Source organism: Caloenas nicobarica, chromosome 1 (assembly GCF_036013445.1).
Source record: "Caloenas nicobarica isolate bCalNic1 chromosome 1, bCalNic1.hap1, whole genome shotgun sequence".
NCBI lineage: Eukaryota > Metazoa > Chordata > Aves > Columbiformes > Columbidae > Caloenas > Caloenas nicobarica.
The window spans coordinates 60,283,668-60,306,908 of record NC_088245.1 but is presented as its reverse complement, the minus strand read 5'-3'; the positions used below and the strand labels follow the sequence as shown (position 1 = coordinate 60,306,908).

Here is a 23,241-nt window from a genome sequence, read left to right as displayed (position 1 = left end):
TTTTCTCATAGGTTGATTATGTTTTCTCTGAGCATTCCCTCTATTGTCCTCTGGGCTCTCTCCAGTTCCTTACTATCTCTCCTCAAATGTGGTGCCTAAACCTGGACAGAGTCAGAATTCATCATGATCCTGACAAATTGGAGGTATAATCTGAAAAAATCTCAGATTCACTAGGCATGAGTTGCCTACACATGATCTATAGATTCTATAAATCTAAGAATAATCTACTTAAATAGGATGGAGAACAAGTGACTTGATAGCAGTTCTGCAGAATAGGGTTTAGGAGATACAGCAGAGCCTAAGTTACCATGAGTCAACAATGTCGTGCAGTTCCAACATTAGCAAATATCACAGTGATTTGAATATATGGAAGTACCATCTGCAGATTTTAGTCTGCAAGATGTGTAAGGCAATTCCTTCTGCTCCGTTCAGCTGCAAGAAGACCTTGGCTAAAACAGTGTCCACTTTTGGGAGGCTAATGCAAAAAAGTGCTTTCAACACTTCAGCTGACAGAATTTCTCTCTGTTGAGCAGAACAAAACCACTTTTCTGTGTGTGCCTCTCATTAGTAATGTACTTAGAATAACTTCTTGTTACTTCTCGTTATGTGCTATGACCTTTCTGATTTTATCCCTACATGTTTGTGCTCGTGTGCTTGACCTTAGCATGCTGGTCTTGTTTCCTGTGGCTACATTCACTAAAGATCTAATGATTTAGCAATGTTGGTCTCTAGCTGTACTTCCAGTCTGTTCTCCAAAATAGGACAGTTTGCCTTTGTGCCATCAATATTTTTTAAGGAAACACCCAGTCTTTTAAACTCCTTTATCCAGCCTCCTGGGAGACCTCACTTACCGGTTCTCTCAATTAACCAAAGTCTGAAATACAATTCCTCCCTTCTAACCCAAGAATTGCTAATACTGTCTTTAAACCCTCTTCCTTACCTCTCTGTCATTGCGATCTGTTCTAGCATTGCAGAACCTGTGTTTGCCTTCCAGTTTCCAGAGATGGATGTCCTCCTAGGAAAACAAACCAAAAACATAACCTGAACGTGAAAATACACTCCTGCCCCATCCTCCCTCATACTGTAGTCCCCATTCTTGAGTCAGTGCTTGTACAGGAGGGGATGAGGTGAGGCTCTTCCTCACAGAAGCTTTTCCAAAGCCTTCCTGAACAACACTCCATACAGGATATGTTGTTTAGACTCATGAAAAACTGAATGAGGAGTTAGACAGGGAAACCTCCAAGGAATCTTGAGCACACACCAAGCTCTCTGAGTACTTTCTTTCTTTATACATCAGTCCCAGGATTGCTGAAATGCCTGTAGAAGATCTCTGGAATAATCGCCCTTGTGTTCTGCAATGGGTAGCATCCTCTGTCTGTGGCAGAGCAGCTCTCCAGGCAAACATTTTTCTCAGCAGCTTCACAAATGTCAGCTCTGACATTCTGGGTCTCCCTAACTTTGATTTCAATTGTACTGATGTCAAAAACTATATAATTATACCATGTTTTCACTGGCTTTTCATTGACCTCTCTATGGCTCACTGTGTCTGGACTTGGAGAATTTATAATTGCAAAGTTGTTGGAGTCTCGTTAGCTGCAACTGATGGTTAATTTACCACACAGATACTGTTGCTGGCAAATCCTGGGTTTCACCATCATCCATCAAGGGGTGAAAATTTTCCTTTTCTTGACCTTAGGCACAAGGCAGACTTTGGACACCCTGCTGTGACAACACTGTGCAGATAACGCTGGCAAAGTGTCCAAGCTAGGACAAGTCAACAAGCTGACAGAGTACATCCAGGGAGCATCTCCATGCTGAAGAAGATTCAGGCAGAGATTTATAACGGGAGTATGAGATGTGATCCAACATTTCAACAAGGTTGTGGGAACCCTTGCTGCCAGTTCTCTCACCTTTTCAATGTGATGTGGAAAGGAGATTCTGAACTTGCAAAACTACATGAAGCAGTGGTAATACCGATGTCTTGCTAGACTATAAACCTAGATCATTATAATTGCCTACCTAAGGCTCCCCTTTACTTTGGTGAGGGACAAACTGGAGTCTTTTTTCTATTTCTTTCCTAAAGTGGTAAGTATAACTGCTGTGAAATTTAAATCGTCTTTGTAACCATATTTAAAGGGGGGGTGGGAGGCAAGGGAACAAGATTACTGCATTGAATAACTGTGTTTCCATATGGTCGACTCTTGTCCCTTGTTCCCTTCATCTAACATCAATCTTCCTTCCCTGCACTCTAAGCAAAAGAATGGATTCCTCCTTAAGCTTTGACTGTTATGAGCCTTTTGATGGCCTGTAAGGTCAGTGTTCAACCCTCAGCCTCTCCTTTTCTTTTGTCACGGAATTCTTAGGATTACACTTTCCAGTTCTGCAATGGGAAGAGCCATTCTTTATTAATATTAGGTTCAGAAAATTGCCCTGCAGTGGCAGGTGGCATCCAAAATCCCATTAGTACTGATGAGAACTCCTGGAGTCTGATTAGCGACAAGATGATTAGATATCAGTGTTCAGAAATTGTACCTGGCATACCAAATGTAAGCATCTGTGTCATCCCCAGGAAGACCAAACCACAGCTATCCAGTTTTATAAAGAAATTAAATGTGGGAAAGCTCCAAAAGAACTCTTTTCTAGATGTTGGGCTGATCAGTTTGACTTGTTTATGCCTACCCATCTCCAGCCAATATTGGGCATAAGATATAAAACATTCCTCTCAGCTGTATCCCTAACTTTTCTGTTAGGGAACTTGCGTATTTTTAAATGAAAAAGTTTCATTTGAAGCCTTCTGAACTAGTCACCAAATTCCTACACCACAGCCTCTGTCAAGATCACTCCCAAGCATGTCTAAGAAGTTCAGGTGTCAAGTGTGCCTCCAAATTCTTCTTCTTGTTTCTTTCCTTTTTTGTACTCAATGTGAAGTGGAAATGGAGATTGAAAACAAAAATATTTCCCTAAGGTTGCCTTGCCTCAAGCCTCGTTTCTCTCAGGGACTGGAAGTCAAGGTTCTTCCAGTCATCCTAAACATCAGGGGACCACAACCGTGTACAGTCAGTATCTTAAAGGAAAGGACCCCAGGCTTTTAGGAATCTGTTGATCAAGCAGATCTGTGACCAAGACACCTTCAGCATTGCTTAGGATAAGTGGATAGAGTAGTAGATGATGGGCTATTGGCGTCCTATACTCACCATCTCTAAGCTGGGCCATTTTAATCTAAAAGTAGCTCTAGTTTAGACACAGTTGATGTTGTATCCCCTGAAGAGCACATTGAACTGCATTTGAGGTGACAAGAACAGAAGTCATGCTCAGGAAACTAGAAAGGAAAGGATATTATCCCCTTACTAAGAGCTGGTGGCAAGGAATATCCCACCCCTGAGAGTCAGCAGCTGTTGGCTTCATTCCAAGTGAAGAACATTTCTTGAGTCCTATCTGGAAATGATCCCTCTATTTGCCCCCAGTTGGGGTGAGAGTGGAAGCATAATTTCTGCCCCAGTTTCCCCTGCCACATGAGCTGTGTTTGTGTTTTCTCTTCACCAGTATTACAATGACAGTCAAATACATTTGGTGGAATTTTAGGCATGTATCACGTGCTGCTTATCTGCTGTTTTGAGCCTGGCCCAAGGCATGGGCTAAGTAGGTGTTTGTTAGTAGTGTAAATCTGGAGTCACTGCACTGAAGTCAATGGGAAACTGAACTCCAGCCTTGGGTCATGGGCTGGAAGGAAGTGCATGGAACATCTGGGGCGGGGAGGAATGCATGAGTCACCCTTCAGCATCCTCCCTCTGGCAGATGCTTGGTTCAAAGTAAACATATTCTGGAGAATTTCGCTACACAGTCTTTTCTCAGAAGGAAGGGGGCTTTTAAAGTCTATAAGTGTGGGTGAAGGTATAAAAATACTGAGTAGATTCCATGGCTCACAGATCAAAGCAATTCGTTTAGTATGACGCTACTGCAGATGCTGCAATTGCCTTTAAGGCTGAGATTTGCTAGCATGACTAATGATTTTGAGACTTCTATTTGAGAGACCAATGAGAGCTCTGATATTTTGGGTGCTTTTACCTCTCTCCTTGGACATAGTAGGGACTTATTTATACCATAGGAATAACCTTTTATTCTGTCTGATGCTGGGACAGAAGGAACCACCCCTGATGGGACTGACTATACCTTTCTCCCAAGCTCATGTCCATAAATGTCTCTCTCAATATAAGCCAGATTTCTGGGTTAGCAAGTTAGCTGTTTGCTTTCTTTGCTAATAAGCTTCATTTCTCATTAAGGTGTTTTGCATTCATGGCTGTTTTCATGTGAAAATATTTTTCCTTTAGCAAACAATTGTTTGCGCAGCTATATTCCCAAGTGGGATTAGCTCTTAGTGTGACTGCTTTCTTTCCTCAATCATCTGGTATTATTTCTGATCCCTGTCTGGATGAGTGTGTGGTGAGTACGAATAACAAATGGGAAGAGGATATGGTCAGGCTAACTGGGCCTTTGTTTCACTTACAGGCAGGCTGGGAGCAGGCTCTGGAGCCAAGCCTGGGTAGGTTGGCAGGAACAGGGAATTTTAATTGATATTTTAAACCTTCCTTCCTTTGGCCAATTTGAGCCAGACTCCCTGAGATGTTAATGTAATATTAGGCAACTGTGCTATTGTTGGCCTGATCAGATTTAAAACAAATTTTCTCTCATTGAGTTCCCATGAAGTAGCCAAGTGTCCCACAAGTCCTTCCCATGAAGAATGTGACTCAGTAATTATCTAGTTTACTTAAATACCTCTGTGCTAGGAATCCAACTGGGAATTTTCAGCAGCTATAGCTGAAAAATGTGTCATCATGTACCTTATGTACATTTGATTATCTTATTTAACTATGTTTTGCCGGAACTATGGCCTGAGGGTTTGTAAACATGAACCCCAAACTCACATTATTGTGAGTGTTAGGTAACATATGAAATTTATCTGGCAACCTGAAGAATGTACTGCTGGAGCTGTCTACTTGTCCAGAATTTTGTGGCTGGATAAGGAGCTTCTGGAGAAGCTGTGCTATTTGGCTTTTCTTATCTACTGGTTTGCTGTAAGAAGAAACAGGTGTCTTACTGACTCATGTGGTTATATCTTTAATTGAGCTTGACAACTGCTGAAGTTTGTCTGAATGCTTTTAAATATTTTTAAACATACCAGTGTTGAATGTTGCCTTCATGCCACCTCCCTCACTACCCCATGGGGCAGGGAGGAGCTGTGGGGCACCCACAGAAATGTCTCTCCTTCTCCTTTCCCCTCCTGTGTATGCTTCACGCCACAGAAACCCTGTGTGCTGGCCAGGCTGAGGCTGCTTGTACCGGGTGCTGTGTGCTCCTTGTGTCCTCGTGTGATTGTGGTGCTGCCACCTCCGACTGGGAGAGGATGGGTTGTTGCTATGTGTTGGACACTGTAGGACTCCATGAGTTGCAGCTGGCTCAATCTTTTTTATTGTTTCCCGCAGGTGGGAAGGGAGTGGGTTTCAGTTCCCACTAGAGGGTACTGGGAGCTGGAGGATTTTGCTGGGAAAGATCATAGAATCATTTAGATTGGAAAAGACCCTTAAGATCATCAAGTCCAACCATTATCCTAGCACTGCAAAGCCCGCCACTAGACCATGTCTCTAAGCACCACATCTACGCATCTTTTAAACCCCTTCTGGGATGGTGACTCCACCACTTCCCTGGGCAGCCCTAGGCTCGCTTTGCAGTTGGCACCTCTCTCTGCTTCTGTGGCAGTGTGGCATGGGAATGGCTCACAAATATGGTTGGTTTGTGCAATGCTTTCATAAAATAAGAAAATCTCGCAGTGCCTCTGTAGTGAGCTGTTGCTTCTGGCCTAGTTTTTAATGGCTTGATGCTCAGCTGGAGTAAAGAAACTTAACTGTTGAGACAGTGAAACTACAGCAGTTTATACCAACTTCTATTGCTCCTGATCTTCTCAGTCGTGGTAGAAGTTTTCAGTAGTTATGGCCAAATATGTGCACTGGCAACAACACCATCAAATAAAAAATAAATGAATTTTGACCTGTGGTTATCCATATATACACAATTCAGAGAAACTGGTTAAAGAGAGGGATAGCACATTTTTTTAAGAAAATCTTATAAGACTCCAGTTTTAATAACGTGTAGGTCTGCCAGTCTCATTGCAGAAACATGAGAGCTCCCGCTTTCAATTTAAAGTGCTCTCCTCCACACGTAGTACTTCTCTGAACCTGTCACTTCTCAGGAAGCTCTTTGTCAGGCAGTCTGCATTTTAAATCAAGCAGTTACGACAGTTTTCACTGCAAAAGGGGACAAATCAGTGAAAACAGCATATATAGAAACTTGGTTATGATAACTGCTAAACAACAATGACCAGCCCTTTGACAACAGGACGGAGAGGCGATAGGTGATGACAGAGCACAGTTGTTATAGTGGGAACTAACTAAATCTCAGAAACAGGTAGAGGGAGATTTACCTTCCAGAAACAATAAGCTAATGGTGAGTAATGGAGAAGATGTTCAGTGGATGAGGGCTCTGAGTTCGGAGGTGGGAGGGGAACAGCAGGGCTATTCTTCAAGAAAATTAAGTCAGCTTCCTACTCCTGCCCAGAGCAGACACCGACTGAATCACTTCCACAGCACTGTCTCCCCGTCTCACTCCAGCATACCCACACACTTACATGTAAGCCTTGTAGTTGCTGCCAATTTTCTGGATTCGGATGTCGTACTTGGAGTCAATGAAGGGCTCGGTGGTGGCATAGGTTCGTGCCATGGCTACTATGCTGGCCATGTCCCGAAAGTCGTGCTGGTTCTCAACTTTGACCTTGATTGCCAGAATCCAGTGAAAAAGTGACAAGAACAAAAAGAACAGGAATACTTTGTGAGCAGCAGTAATCTCTGAGCCTGAATAGCACAATGTCAGTTAAAACCCACATAAATGGAGCTGAGGACAGAGCAGGGCTTGTGTGATTTAAAGAGAGAAGTTCCCCAGATGAATCCAACCCAAAGCAAGTCAACCTCTTTCTCCTTCCTCATGCACAAGCCCTGGTAAACCTGGCACCAGGGATGCAGCTAGACCTTTGCCCAGATGGCTCTCACTAATGCTGATTGCTTTTATGATGCTTCAGAAAAATATTCGATCTCTTAAGGGGCATTACTTCATTCAGACATTGGAACTGCTATTTCCCATGTTGGGATGGATGAAAACAGAATGTTTTGGGTGGTCAGGAAACAGAAACCAATGCCAGGAAATCAACACGAGAGCTGGTCGTCTGCCACCTCTAGGCTTCAGTTCCCTGAAATTTCACATTACACCCCTCTGGAATTTCTTTGAGGAGCGGTGCAAGTCTCCCCACTGGAAACAAGCTCTGAAGGAAAAGGATGTCTCTGGGGGACCCAGTGATTCTTGGGGAGAGTTGTGTGAGGGTGATGCCATGCGCACGTGTGTGGGACAGCTGGTTGGGTGTTAGACTTGAATCACACTTGGAAATGAGAGGGCAGTGGCCTATGAGCTGGAGTTTTTCTGAGAAGCTGGCTTTTCACAGATTTGTATTCAGTTATGAGAAATGCTCTGTATCTCATCCAAAAAAAAAAAAAAAAGGAAGAAATAAGGAGCAAAACAGGAGCAAAAAATGACAAGATCAAATCTCTACAAAAGCTCATTGATTTGGAGGAGGAAAAGTGAACAAGCAGGTAATGAAAACATAGTGGATAACTTCACTTCATTCATAGTATCAGCCCCAGCCTTTAGTCTATTGGCAAAAACTTGTTTGGTGCATCAGAGAAACCCATGCAAGTCTTGTTCCTTAGGGCTGGATGGGTGCAGAAAAGGTGGGTTAATTGGTGGAAAAAAGATCAACACTGTGAAAAGGGTGAGTGAGTGACTTTCTTTATGTATTACCTATAGTTTGTAGTTTGTTAAGACTTTGAGACTACAGGCGGAGATTGCAACCCTGCTTTGCTAAGTGTCCGCTCGCTCATGACAACCAGTCAGTGTCTGCCCCAGAAGAGTTTCCCCGTTGATTCAGTGTGTGTGTTAAAGGAGGGTGATGCCAGACTATGTGGAGCCAGCTGAAGGAAGCGCATGCAATGGTATTTGGTGTTTCTTCGCAAAGAACAAACAAGTGGTTTTACATATCTGCCTTTAACCATGAGAGGGCAGGAGCCATCTTCACTAGAGAACAGAGGACAAGCTTGTTGCTAACCTGTTTTACTCTATTTAGATGGTTTTGTGTAAGCACCAGCTGTGACATAAGCCAAAGATGCAGCCACATCCTGGTGCAGAAAAGCTCTTGAGAAGTGGACAGGTTGCGGGGAAGGTGAAAAGTGCAACTAGTTTGACCCATGACCATTTCTAGATGCCTGAATAAGAAGAAAAAATACCTGGTCTTTGCTTCTCCTTTTGCTGCATGTCAAATACCCCTAGTTCTCCTTCCTTTTGCTGTGGTGAGGCCTGTGCTCTCTCTATTCAGGGACCACTGAGAAAAGGAGCAGAGGAAGAAGACAGTGGTCTGTGGGGTGGGAAGGTAGGAAGAAAAAAAGAGGAAATAACAAACACAAAGGGGAAATGTAAAGGCAACCATTGCACGTCACCCAGGAGGAGCAGCCTTGCTCTGGGCTGTGCTGTTCCCCTCTATGTCTGAGATGGGCTGTGTGTGGTTGTGGCTGCTCCTGGTGCGGCAGGGCAGGGTGAGGTAGTAGGAATGTCCTGGAGGCAGTCGAGGGAAGGGGAAAGGGGAGCACCTCGCATTGGGGAGCCCCCAGCCTGGGCACAGCTTGCAAAATAGGAGGGGGAACAACACAGGCTGTGTTGGGGCTGGGTATTTTTGCTGCACAGATAAGAGCTGCGCTTGGTTGAATGACATCGAGTGAGAGAATCCCACGCAGATGAGATGATCGCAGGAGGGACTGCATGGGCAGGCGACCCACGGTGTTACAACATATTCTCCTGGACCCTTTTGACAATGGGAAAAGGCAAAACCCCTTATCTAATGACCTACTTGGAACAAGGACACTTGTGGGATCTGAAACAAAGTGCCGCACTTGTACAACAGATGTCTTTGGGCCTCAGCTGAAACATTTGCATCCGCAGTCCAGGAGCATTTGTCCCAGAGGCAGAGGAAAGGATGCTGCTTCCCTCTCCAGATTGGAATTAGCCCGTATTGTTATTGCTAGAAAGGAGCTGTATGCTTGTTTTGTTAATGAGGTTTTTTTTCCTCAAAAATACAGCATGCTACGGAAAGGAAGAAAGGAGGGGTCCATTTTTCCCTCCTTTCCGTTGCTTCTTCGCTATGGGGAGAGAGGGAAAGCACTTGAAAGTGTTTTCTCCAGTGGGCCTGAGGATTTTTGGCCGGGTAAATAAAGAGGGGGGACTCACTGAGGACAGAAAGTAGGAAATGAAAAAACAAGGTGACTCCCACAGTGCTACACCACTGCACAGTCCTCAGCAAACAGGCCTGCCATCTTGCTTGGCCTGGACCAGAGCCATTCCCTTGGGCTTTTCAGAGAAAGCACCTCACAGAGGTCCCCTTTTTAAGGAGAACACAGCCTTATTTCCCACCTGGCATCAAAATAATCACCACTCCAAAGCTGAAATCTGAGCCGCCATTTTTTAATTGTTAGAGCTGGACAAATTTGACAAAATAACAGCTGTGTCATGGGTTAAGGCTGGTTTAGTCCGGGGTACATTATTACTTCATGAACGGGAAGCACTCGAGTTACAGTTAAATTAGATTTATTTTCCTGACTTATCTATCAAGTCCGCCATTTTATTAGCTTTCTACTTTTAAATTTTGTATAATTCATTTCCTCCTGCCTTGTAACCCTTTTATGTGTCAATAAAACATCCATTCTTCAAACAGGAGAAAAAACCCTAGAGATAACCAAAGCCAGGGTGGATGTGGTATGACGCCAGAGGGCATTATTTAAGAAGGGACTATTAAAAATCATTCTAGAGCAAACAGTTACCAATTTACCTAATAAGGGATAAATCTGTCTTCTAAAATGCAGGTTGGCCAATGCATGAAGCTGAAAAAAGAAGCTGGAAGGAGATCAACAGGAAGCCATTTTTCTCTCTCTCTCTTTTTTTTTTTTTTTTTTGCAACCTTCTTAGGATAAATGCAATATCCCATTAGCTGCGTAGAGGAGTGCAAACAGCGAGTGCAAACACAGCGCCTGCCCTGGCGGCCTGTTTGCTTAGCTGCGCTGGCTGTTTGAGCAGCAATAGGCTCATTCTGGAGCCATCAGCTGCTGTTTGCTGTAGTGTTTTAGTGACCTGCTGTGAAGAGTTTGGACCAGCGTGTTGACAAATGCCTTTTCTGAGGCATATCTCCCTGGGCTAGTCCCCATTTCCCTTGTGGCTCTCTCCTCTAAGCCAGGCACCGGCTGTGCCCTAGCACGCTCCTTGTTGCTGCATTGGAGAGGAGAGTCTGGCTGGATCCCTGGGAACATGCTCACACAGATGTGACCGTCCCTTTGCCCTATGGTGGCATCTTAGAGGCTGATACTATGTGACCTGCAGCTGGTGCTTGTTCCTGTCCTCAGCCTGCCCAAGAGGCACTGATCTTCCTGCCCTTTGCTGGAGAGTGGGACAGTTCAGGAATCATAGAATCAATCATTTAGGTTGGAAAAGACCTTTAAGATCATCGAGTCCAACTGTTAACCAAACACTGCCAAGTCCACCACTAAACCATGTTCCTAAGCATCACATCTGCATATCTTTTAAGCACCTCCAGGGGTGATGACTCGACCACTTCCCTGGTTAAGCATACAGCATGTTGCAGGTAAAGACAAGAATCTGACAAAAGCATCGCCCCTCTCCATGAAATGAGTGTGTCGTTCAAACTAAGAAGGATGTGAAAAGAAAAGTGGGGGCGGGGGGGGGGAGGAGAAAAAAGGAAATAAAAAAGAAGAAAAAAGAAAATAGAAAAGAAGAAAAAAGAAAAAAAAAAAAAAGGAAGAAACACTTCTGCCCCATCCCTGCTGTGAACTTTCTTTTGAAGCCTTCCTGCAGGACAGGATTTTGGAAGATGGGTCCTGGTATTGTTAAAAAGCTCTGTGGATATTTTCTGGGCAGTCTGAGACACCTTGGGATCTGTGTGGGCACAGGTTCCTGCAGTGAGGGACTTGGGTAGAAATTTCTGCTTTCTCTGTCTTGTAGTTCCTGAATCTACTGCCTCTTGTACATCCCAGGTGTTCCTGGACACCAGGATCCCAGGGCTATGGCATTCCTCTCTCATCTTAGGCTAAGCACTGTAAGGTATTGCCTCATAGTCTCCTTTTGCTTTTGTTAGTTATGTGGCCACATGAAAAAATAGTCAGTCAGCCAAAGTGGCATAATTATAGTACTCTACTGGGGCTGCTCCAGCTTTGCCTCTCTGAGTGTCATCCAGACTTAACTCTGCCTTACAGGTTAGACACACATCACTTTGGAGATGGCTTGTAGAAGCAGCTTCTGTGTCCAGACTGGAGTGAGAGACAGGTTCAGCTGGAAGGCAAACGTCCAAGGCTGAGCCAGGGCTGAGCTTAGCAACGTGGTGTTTAACTGGGTCTTGGGAGGCTTGTGAAAATGCCCGGTCAGAGTATTTTCCTCCAGAGGAACTGGCGTGACCACACAAAGCTTGTGATTTTTCATCTGTCTCGACCTGTGCTGAGCCTTTCTGTAGTGACTTTATTATTTTGGGACAGAGGGTCTTCAGGAATGGCTCTGCACAAGGGGTTTCCTGAGTCTCTCCTTTCCTTTACTCGAAATTATACTCTCCCTCTAGAAAATACCCGATCCAACCATCACACACTTGGTTTAGGCCTAACTTTGACCGACTTCAAAATAATAAAGACGCAACAGAGGCTGCATTTCCCTGTTATCCTCACATGGAAGTTCTCCAGATGTTTTGCCGCCTTTAATGCATTAAGCCTTATAATCCCTACTGACCCCCTAACGAAGAGCTTCTCTCAGCCCCAGGTCCTGGCAACTTTGGTCCCTGGTGCCCAGGATCAGTCACCATTTTCTGCGTTCAGCAAAAGCTTCCAGACTGACGTGCAAGAAATGGGGATGCTTTTGCTATTTTCAAGACGGGTGGTACCTTCTTGCTCATGAGTCAGTGGGAATACGGTGATTGGGCTGCTCTGTTGTGAATGTTACATGTCAAGTCATTATTTGTTCTCTGTAAAAAAGAAAATATTTGTTCCTTGACAAACCGAGGCAGCCCTTTCCCCTTCCTTTCCTCTTTAGCACACTGGATTTTCAAAGCTCTCACTTTTGGAACATTCTATTTCTAGTCCCGAGAGAGACAAGGTGACGAGCTGTCCTTCCTGATAAAAAGCTTGCAGTATTTTTACATTACAGAGTGGCTCTGTTTAGTTTGTGCTATATTTATACCAGGGATAAAAAAAAAAAAAAAAAAAAGTAGGCAAGTCTTTCCCATCCAGTGAGGGAGAAAATAACTCTGACCGCATTATTATGAACAACAAGTTTTTCTTCTACAATGCAATAAATTCATCTGAGCCAGGATTTGTACTGTGGAGGTGTTTTCGTAATTATGGGGCTGGAGGGGACAGGAGGTGACTCTTAAACTGGCTTAATTAGAGAGGTCTAAAAATAAAGAGTAGCAATATAAAAATAAATTTATGAAATTCATAGAAATATATATAAAGCCACACGAACAGATACTGGTTTTCCTGTCTTTGCAGATCTGGCAGTTGTTTCCTTCTCATGATCTGATCAGGAAGAGGTGAAGAGGCTCTTCATTGAGTGAATTTGCAGTGCTGGGCTCTGGTCCTAGGGCACTTTAGGGTCATGTTAGCACACAAACGGCAGATATTAACACACTCAGAGCTTTGTTCTTTTCCGTGGGCTCTGGCATTATGAGATCCGGAGTCAGGAAGAAGTGTTATTCCTTTCTCACTGTAGTGCTCACCCTGTGGAACAGACACCCCCCAATTACTTCTGGGGTGGTTAGACTCAAACAGCACAATGCTTAAAAATGCTATGACCTCTTAGGAACTGCTGAGTGAACAACAGTTTAGCTCTGCACAGGGAAGGACATCTCCTCTTAGTGTACATCCACAACACGAGAAAGGTCCTTCTCTGCTGATTCCATTGTAAACAATCATCTAAGCAGTATTTCTATAGATATTTTATTTGTATCAATACTGTATTCGACCAGCAGCACACAGAGCACTTGTTATGATCTTCCAGTGCCAGTGAAATATGAAATGACTCCAAATTTTGGAAGAGGGATAATGATGGTCATGGGAGGGGCCGGCTTGTGTATGTCCTGTTTTTAGATCAGAAGATTGTCTGGGGCCCCTTTGTCTCTTTGGCTGAAGGCTATTCCTGGTGTCTCTGCTCAAATCAATAGAGAGGCTGTTTCTGGATTTGTCAATGGAAATTTCAAAATACGCCTTTTGGTTAAAATTTGTTTTCTTCATCTCTACCTACACCTTACATGTGTGCAGCACTTGGAAAGAGCATTTTACCAATAATGGTATACTGCCACCCCTTTTGGTTCTGACCTTGAATACTAACTATTTCTCTTCCAAGCTGAAGACAGACAATAGAGCCCGTTTCTTGCAAGTCCTAACACAGTTATTTTTCATTGTAGCTTTGAGGAGTCTCTGTTCAATCCTCTGATTAAAAAATGTAGTGAGTGAATTTTGTGAAAATGTTGTGAAAACAAACAATATGTGAAATGAAAGCTGGACTATTGTAATTATGCTCTTTCTAGCCATTATTGCAAAATAATAAACACTCAGCACTACTTATAGTGCCAAGAGCCTTATGGACATGAATTAGCAATAAGTATCAGGTAATCATTATAATCCCTCTGGTCTGTAACACAGAGAAACTGAAGAAGAACTGTGAAATGCCACAGATCTTCCTGTAAGTCAATGGTGGAGCTCTTTGGGGAAGAGGCCTTTTCTGTGTCCAGAGTTTTTCTGGCTCCTGGCCACTGCCTCAGTACAAATAAAGAAAACAGTGTCTGGACTTCCCATCTTTGTTCATTCTTCTAAATCTTGGTGCCTCCCATTACATGTGATTTTATCGTTAATAACAAGAAGAATGTAAGTAATTCCTCGACAATTTCAGCTGGTAATGAGATTGTAATCTGAATGCTCACATACTTTAAAAAGCACCCATTACAGGTATAAATACATGGCTTGCTATCTTGGCATCGTTTGTTGCAGTAAGTACTATTTTTAATACTTACATGTGTACTTTGGCTAATAGGTTAATTATTTTATCCTTTGTTTCTTCAGTCACTGCTTTTGTAGAAAACACGACCTGATGCAGGTGCTTTTTAATATTTATTTTCTTACACTCATCTAAACCAAAAGCAAACCTCTCTCTTTTCATATTACATATATTTTACATCTAAAGACTTACTATTTCCTGCTATCTTCTCTAATTCTGAAGACCAACCTCTACTTCTGAAGACCAATGCAAAGAAATCCTTTAGCTCTCTGTATTTTCTTATCATCACTGGTTATTGCTTTTACATTATGATGGTTAAACCCACCATTATGTCAGCTGGAAACGTTCCTCTTCTGAATTACTTAATTGGAGGTTTGATTTTTTTTTTTTGCTTATAAGTGTTACTTTTCTAGTCTAGCCATAGTTCTGTTAATCTGTATTTATCCTGACATTTACTGTAGTTTCCTTCTGTCAGTCCCACTTGAGCCTGAACCCTACTGTCTTGAAAAGAACATGAAACAAATTCCTGTTATTTGTCTTTTAAACCAACTGACTTTTATTTTATTTTATTTTATTTTATTTTATTTTATTTTATTTTATTTTATTTTATTTTATTTTTATTTATTTATTTTTATTTTTTATTTTTTAAATTTTTAATTTTTTAAAATTTTATTTTTTACTTTCACTTTCTCCTCTTTTTGCTCTATGCAATGAAATGCAGTGGGACTAAAAGAAGACTAATTTAACTAGTCTCAGCTTTCCTTCAGGCTGCTTGTGGCTGGAGAAGGGCCCGAACTAAAACCATAAGGTCAACAACCCTTCCCTCCTAAATCTTCCCCATCTACTGAACAGAGCAGTGTTGAAGCTCTTGTGTCCAAATCCACATCCAGACTTTGCTAGTAGTCCTTAATTTCATAATGGACTAAAGTAAACTTGGTCTCAGACCAATTCTTTCTTCTAAGATGCTGGCTGTCAGCCTATCTTCATCTAGAACAACTTCCTACGTACTCCCCTTGTACCACTGTATGCAATTGTGCCTGGAGTTTGAATAGAAACTCTCTTCCCCTATAACTTGTGACAGCAAAAATCAACGTCATTAAAGAATAAAAAGGGAGCGAAAGTGAGAGCTGGAAGAAGATCTGGTGTCTGGTGCAGAAGACAACAGCTAAATATTCTGCTGAGGGCTTTATCTGGAAACACTGTTAAGATTGGGGCTACTTTTCTCTGATTCCGTCCTCATTTCTGTAGCCACCAAGGGTTCTTTGTGCGCGAGAGAGACACATGAAGCCTTCCCTGTGTTACAGGTGAAATTGCAGAGCAGTCAGAGAGATCCAGGATTGCAGGATCTCAAGGAATTTGAAAGCTTTCCTCAGGGAGAGGTTTCTTCCTCCTGGTTTGTCCTTTTCCTAATGAAATCCTTCCTAGGGACATGTTCAGTGCTCTACAAGGAGCTCTAGGCTGTCCACATATACTCTAATTCAATGACACCTTTGCCTGTTTAACACGGGCAGCACTGATATTTTAACAGACATTTCCTGCTTATTTAAATGTTTGTTCTTTGATGCTGAAAGCCAACTCCACCACTGGCCCAGGGATTCAAGCCCACTTCCTCTCCAGCAGCTACCAACTAGGCAGGGGAACATTGCAACCAAAGCAAGAAAGATTATGAGATCTTCCATGTGCAATCCGGGAAGCCAGAAAGGGCTTCTGTTTCCAGAGCACAAGCAAACAAAGCTGTACCAAGTTAAAGTTTGGCATAGCTATATATAAATTTCAGGCAAAGTATGAGGCTGGGAGGTGGTCTGTCTGCTCTAGGGGAAGCACTGGGACAGCGATATCAGTTATGAAGTTTGTGTACCACCCATTTGGATTCAGAGATGATGCATCAGAATTTCCTACTTCTGAACAACTCAAGTTTGAGACAGGCGATGCTTTTTTAAAGAGTACATACAAGAAAGAGGAGGGTAAAGTGCAGCAGGAATGTGCTGGCAACCCCTCACTGAAAGGGGTGCCCAGTTACCCCAAGAAACAGGGGCTGCTAATTCAATGGGGGAATAAAGATCCCAGAGAGCCTGGGAAAAAAAAAATGGGCCTTTCCTTCTGGGGAGTGAACTGTTTTTCAGGATTCCTTGGCAGGCAACCAGCCACTCAGCTTTGTAAGGTCTTGTTCTTCCTTGCAAGGAGGAAAAAAATAACTGAAGGGCTCCTGTTTTATTGAATAAGGTCATCATAATGGTCTCAAAAAGACCAGTGCCTCTGCTCCTCATTGTGAGAGCTATGGGGTGTAGCTGTACATTACAGGTACTTGAATAAACAACATTTCCACTTTCAGGAGAGAAGAAAATATATAAAAGGCAAGCCTAATGACTTCAACCCAGCCAGCTTTCCCCCGACTCTTCACAACCCCCCTTCCCACATCCCAGGCAGCCTCCAAACCAATACCACTGCCTGTCTCAGAGTGCGTGACAACGGAAAAAGGCCTTTTCTCCCACAGGAACAGCCAGTGCAACCCAGATAGGCTGTGGGGAGGCTTAACCCCTTCGCTGGCTGGCCACATACCATGTATGATCGCGGGAATGCTGTGCCACATACATATCTGTTTCCTGAGCTATATGTGGTTTTTCTTTTACTTACCTTCCCCATTCCAGCATGAGCATGTCCCAGCTTGACCACTACAGGGAAATTCGGAGTTGTGAGCTGAAAGATAAAAGAAGCAGCTCCTCATTAGTTATTTCTTTCCAGCCATTGTAGTTGAAATAGTTTACTTTTATTTTGTAGCTTTTATCCCCTTCCTGGATGCTGATAGGAGGATTAAAAGGTCAAATAAAGATTGTCCAGGTGGTAGGACAATAAGCAAATAGCTCTTCACTGGGACCCATATGATCAGAAATGGAGGCCAGGCATAATTCCTCAGATCTGACCCACTTTTGCTGCCTGATAGCAGTAACCTCTAAAACCTTCTTATTTTTTCCCTTGGCTTTTCCCACTCTATACGTATGGATGTGTGTACACTCATATGCGTGTAAAAAAAGCTGCACCTGCAAGCTTGAGTAAGTGAACACTTTCAGATGCTGAAAACATCTGAATTGTGAGAAAGACAAGGGTGGTTTGTTTTGTTTTGTTTTGTTTTTCTCCACACAGACTGCTTTGGCCTTTAAAGTGAGTGTGAGCAGTCCTTCAGCAGCTCTCATTCCTCTCTCGTCAGCAGTGGTGGGGGCAAGGAGACAGGGAACAGGGGCCAACCCTTGGGTGCAACTCACAAAGTCCATCTATTCGTAAAGCCTCTTCCTCTCTTTTCTGACTTCAGGGGTGGGTATAGAGAATAGAAGAAAACAAAGAAGTGTTGGAATCGGCAATAAAAATAGAAAAAATTATGTCATGTCTCCTCCCTGGCTTGTGTGGTGTTTACATTGGGCAGGGTCCTGCCATCTGAGCCGTGCAAGTGCATCACAGCGCACATGTGGGATTTCACTTGTTGAACTGTGAGTATCTTCTCTGCTTTCTATTGCCCAGTTTCATGCTCATGCAAGGATTCACTTGGAGTGATCGGCTGAGAGCTGGGTGGCTGGCCTGGTAGGAAGTGCCCATGCCCGAAGTAACCAGGTGTATATACACCACACCTCCGTGATATACCGGTTGGTCCATTTCTACATCTCTGCTTGACATCCCTGTGATCTTCATCTTGTCCTGTGCTCCTGATCCTTGTGATCTAAATGTTATCTCTTCAGTACATAACCTGCTATTTTTTATTTCATATTTCATTTTCTTTAATAGGAATTATTTTAAAAACACTCTGTCTTTACCTAAATGCCTGAAGCGATGAGCTCTATTCCTTAAGCAGTTAACCTGAAGATCTGGCAAGGGGAGGGAGTTGAATTTTGACAGATAAATGGGTCTCCTCTTTATTTAAGTTTGAGAATACATAAACAAATTGTTCTTGTGCTAATTACCAATTGTTTGTATGGACAGGCAGGCACTACGCCCTAAAGATAGAATGGTGCTGCAGTCTCCATCTGTGGCAACTTGCTATAAATGACAAAATTAGTAATGAACACTGATATGTTTTGCTGTTCAGCTGCTTATGTAAAGAAATATCATAGGAGAGGAGAAGACTGAGTGCAGCATGTTCTCAAACAACCCGTGTCACTTGTGAGGACCTTCTTCAGGCAAAAAGCTGAAGGATCCTCTTTGGACCACAGAAGGGCACACAGCTGCAGTAAATCACAGTCCTGGCACAGGCAGGGACCAGCACTCACTGTTTCAGATGAAGAGGCAAGAGACTGTGATAGGTGGCCATCCTGAAGTTAAGCATATGTCCAGGCACATGAGTTTGTGCTCTGTTTCCCCTTCGCCTCTCTAATTCATCATAAGAGCCTAAAACTTAATTTGCTGCTGGCATAAATGAATCAAATGGAGGACTGCACCTGAGGCTTACTGAAGACAGGGCTATGGATGGACTGTGCCAGGCCTTTAATGCTGGTGGATGAAAGTCAACCTAGTAGTTAGGGCACCCACCTGCTCAGGCGCTGGGAGACATGGTTCACTTCCCAGCTCTGTTATCCATGCCCCATGCACACGGTTTGAGCCAAAGCACTTGCAAGCCCCAGCCTCTGTTCCCTGTTTGTGTGCAGAGGCAGCAGCTGCTCGTACCGCACAGGAAAAGCGAGCTGCACACTACGAGCTGGCCTGGTACCCTGGCAAGGAGGCCAAAGAAGTGTGCGGGACAGATAATGTTAGATCAGCAGCTCAGAGCAGCCGGGGGGCAGGAAGCGATGTCTCTGCTGCCCCTGTGTGTGTACTCTACCTGCGAGTTTTGCTGAGGGAGTGTGGCTTGAGCACAGGGCCAGGGAGTGGGAAGCATCTGTTTTCCTGTGTACATGCAAAGAAAGTTTGGGATCCAATAAACAACCCAAGTTTACTGCTCGCCTGGAAGAAACCACCGGCAATGACAAAGCTCTGCTCGAACCTCTCTCCTTCTCTTTGCTTCTTGGAAACATGAGCTCAACTTTCTCAGTAAGACTTGGCCTCATCCCGCATAGGGGTGACCAGCTGGTGCCACAACCTGCTGGAGTCACAAGCTGGGTGAAACATGGAGTTCAGAGAAGGGCAACGAAGCTGGTGAAGGGTTTAGAGCACAAGAGTTATAAAGGGTGGGTGACGGAACTGGGACTGTTTAGCCTGGAGAAAAGGAGGCCGAGGGGTACAACTACCTGAAAAGAGGTTGTAGCATGGAGGGTGTTGGTCTCTTCTCCAAAGTTGTGAGAGATGGGATGAGAGGAAACAGCATCGAGTTGGGCCAGTGGAAGTTTAGGTTGGATATTGGGAAAAATTTGTTCACAGAAAGGGTTGTCAGGCATTGGAACAGGCTGCCCAGGGCAGTGGTGGAGTCACCATCCCTGGAGGTGTTTAAAAGATGTATAGATGAGGTTCTTAGGGACATGGTTTAGTGACAGTGTTAGATTAACAGTTGGACTCAATGATCTTGGAGGTCTCTTCCAACCAAAATGATTTTGTGATTCTATGGATCCAAACTTTCAATGTGTGGCAGCCTTGCTGGGAAAGCTGCAGCTCCAGGGGAGCACTGGTGCATGGCTTGCCAGGAATCTGCTTCTGCCACTGAAACCCCACCATATTTCGATGTACATAAACCTACTTTATGGAGGAAGCAACGACAGAGAGTGGCACATACACCTAGCTGCCTTTTATAACGGGTTTATCTAGTGACAGTGGAGTTTCCTTAATCTGAGCTGAAGTAAAGTGGAATCCAAAGCTTTCAATAGTACACAGGACTAAAGCAACCAGAGTCCACAACCACCCAATAATGGACCGGGGAAGCTCTTGCTGAAGTGGTGGAAGTGGGCTGAACTCCACTGCAGTCAATGGGGATACTTCCGGCTTGTTGGGACTCAAGTCCCATTTCTCTTGCTAATAAGGCGGCCAGCCAGCTTACTTGGCAAGCACCCAGATGGACAGGGAAGCCAAAGGAAGGGAGAATGTATTATTGTACATGCAGCTATGAGGCAATTCACACACATACATGGTGAGAAGTTCTGGGGGTGGCCACAGCCACCACAAGGGCAGACCCCTGAGATGAGTATTTACATACACTTAGTCATAGACTTCCTGGGAAAGAAGATGCTTATAATGAAAGGATAGGACGAGTGTTTAATAAGCAAAGCATGTTTTTACTGAAATCATGCAAAAAAATACATCTGTGTCTTTCTGTATTTTTTTAATGTGTTGTAAAGGCTCTTTTTTCTCGGAAAAATGGAGAAAAACACTTTGATGCTTTTAAAAAGTACAGGAACTGTTGACAGGTCTGGTGTAGGTTTTGGAACGGGACTGTAGCACTACAGCTAGCTCAGTGATCAGACACAGGGTGTTAGTCCATATGCATAACTCAGCCCTTTGAATTAAAATCCTATAAATTTATTCCCAGATGTTGTCACCCAAAAGCAAGGTTTACCTATGTGTCAAGAACTTGGTGTATGAAGATGCCTGTGTAGAGGCAAGCAGGAGTTTGAATCTTGAACTAGGGACTCAGCAAAGCCATCTTTGGTAGGGGTGATGGGAGAGTCATGAAGTTATTTCCAACTTACAACACTGCTGACCAAAACTATGTCACTTTAGCACCTGATTTTAAGGGCTGTGCTCTGTGTGTAGTGTCATGGCAAAGATCACTTTGCAGTTAATCAGTATTTTGGCACTGGTGTGTAAAAGTGAGTGCCGGTATGCATACATTAGCTTCTATTTGAAAACATATGGCTGTAAACTATGACACTTTCCCCCTCACCCTCTGTCCCTCCTTTCCAACAAATAATGAGGCTTTCAATACTTCTTGTAAAGATATCAATATTTTCTGTATTTCTTGCTGTTGGAGCAGTAAAGAGAGTTGGATCTAAATTGCTCTGAAGTGAAGAATCTTAGAGGAAACCTGATCTATCCCATAAACACAACGCTTTCCACTCTTTTGTTTCACTAAGGTGCTCAAGAGAGATGCTGATCTTAGGTCTGTGATTTTGTGTGCTGCCCTGTAGTCCATAAACAATGCAGAATGTCTCTTTTGATTTTCTTCTGCCATGTTTAGTTTTGTGCATTAGTTCACATTATCCATCTCGTATTATGCACTTTCAGTTTCCAGTATTATTCTTTCTTCTGCAAAGCCTTTCCAGTCAATGCTGAAATGAATAGTCCAGGGTGCAATGACATTATGGATACTATTAGGAAGGATTTGGGGAGATGGGAGATGGAGTCATTAAAACTTTGGTCTCTTGGCACCAGTATTGTATTACCACGGCATCTAGTGTTTTCAATCAGGCCAAAAGCTCCCATAGCACAAGGTACTGTAATTTTTGCTTCACCCTTCCCCCAGAAGTAATACTGTGACTTTTTCAAGCTTTTATACTCTAAAACTGACCTTTCAGTTTATTTAGCTGCCTTTACTTGTATGATGACAAAGTCTGTTCTGGATGGTTACCTAATGGATTATGGGAATGTTTTTCATGCATTTCAGAGCTAAATGTTGAAAATAATGTGTGTGGCACTTCCCTGGTGTCAATTAAGTTGGAGGAGTAGTAAATATATATGATTTCCTGTAAAAACAAGCAAGCTGATTCAAACCTACAGGAAAGTAATGATGTCATGACATGATGTCATTGTGTTTATGGAACTATCTTACTGAAAATCTGATCAGCACTGGTTGCATGCCAGCCTTGCCAGTCATGGCAAAGTCAGGGCTGTACAGTGAAATATGGAGGAGAAGCAGTAGTGCTCCCCATTATTCATTTACTCACGAGTTGACATAATCACCAACTGCATGTAGCCCAGCTCACTCAGCGGATTAATACTTTGGCCCCATGGAGGTTTGTGGTGGCAAATGACTATGACAGACAAGCCCTTCCCCTCTGCTCTTTCCCAGATCAGAAATGGTGTAAGAAACAACAAGCAAAGATGGGACAACATGTTGAACAATAGGAGTTGCCAGCATTAACATCTGTGCTCTATCAAAGACACATGATACAGATTCCTTTAAAATATACATGTGTGTATTCATTACTGTATTATAATTATAGCGCAATGAATTAAAAATCATTAGCTGGGGAAAGAGGGCACATGCTTCCAAGCCAGATGAAGTAAATCCTGAGGAGGAGTAGGTATCCTCAAGGGTCTCCAGAGGAAGGAGGAGATAGAGGTCATGATGAGAAAAGTGATGAGATACTTGTGACAGGAAGAGTTCAATAACAGCCGGATCAAGACAACATTGTACAAGGCAGGACCTGAACCAGTATGGTGATTGATAGATGGGACGGCAGCTGGAATACAACAGTGCTCCTTCTAGCAAAAGAGAAGAGAGCATATCATTTGGGGTGGGTTAAATTTTACAGAGCTTTACTGAGCTGGGGTGATGAAATCATTGCTGTGGACAAGGTGGATGATTTAGTCCATGGTACTTTTAGTAGTCTATAAGGGACGCTTGTAAAATCAAATGGGAATAAACTAACACACTTGATGCAAAGCACTGTGAGGGCGGAGGCCAAAGTTTTAGCAAGCAAGCAAGTTTTGGAGGTGGCATAAAGAAGAGGGAAGAATGAGGCTGCTGATTAAAACGTTTTGGGAGAGAGAAAGGGACCTCTCTGCTGCAGGCCTGGATATCAAGAGACCAATGGGAGGACCAGGAATCAGTGCAAAGCAAAGGAACAGATTTAAGATGCTTTAGATGGATGGACATTTCATTTCATTTAGCACTGAAGCTGAGACCTCTGGCTTTGGATAAGAATGAACTTAGTAACTAGATAGCGATATCGCAGGAATTAATTTGTCCTAACTGAAGTCAGCAGTGCTTTAGGGTGTGAAGATCCTTTGGGTTGGTAAAAAATTAGCTTTTGATTCTGTCATTGCTTTTAAAAAGCACAACACAACACACCCACAAACACAAAAAAAAGAAAAGAAGAAAAGAAAACCCATCAGCAACATGACTTGGTCCCCACATCCTTGAGTAAACAAACCACAAATGAATGTTTCAGGGCTCCTGACACTTGCTGTCGTTAAAAC

The 23,241-nt window shown here is 43.3% G+C and overlaps 1 protein-coding gene across 2 annotated transcripts in view; it reads right to left on the bottom strand.

Annotated features, from left to right (window-relative positions):
* Positions 1 to 23,241, bottom strand: part of SYN3 (synapsin III) — a 178,098-nt gene that overhangs the window by 16,779 nt on the left and 138,078 nt on the right. For both annotated transcript variants that reach the window (XM_065647022.1, XM_065647013.1), the window contains exons 6-8: positions 16,825 to 16,887; positions 6,680 to 6,822; positions 941 to 1,015 (exon numbers count right to left, since the gene is read on the bottom strand). In XM_065647022.1, the coding sequence (XP_065503094.1) occupies positions 941 to 1,015; positions 6,680 to 6,822; positions 16,825 to 16,887 (281 nt within the window). The remainder of the gene's footprint in view (positions 1 to 940; positions 1,016 to 6,679; positions 6,823 to 16,824; positions 16,888 to 23,241) is intronic.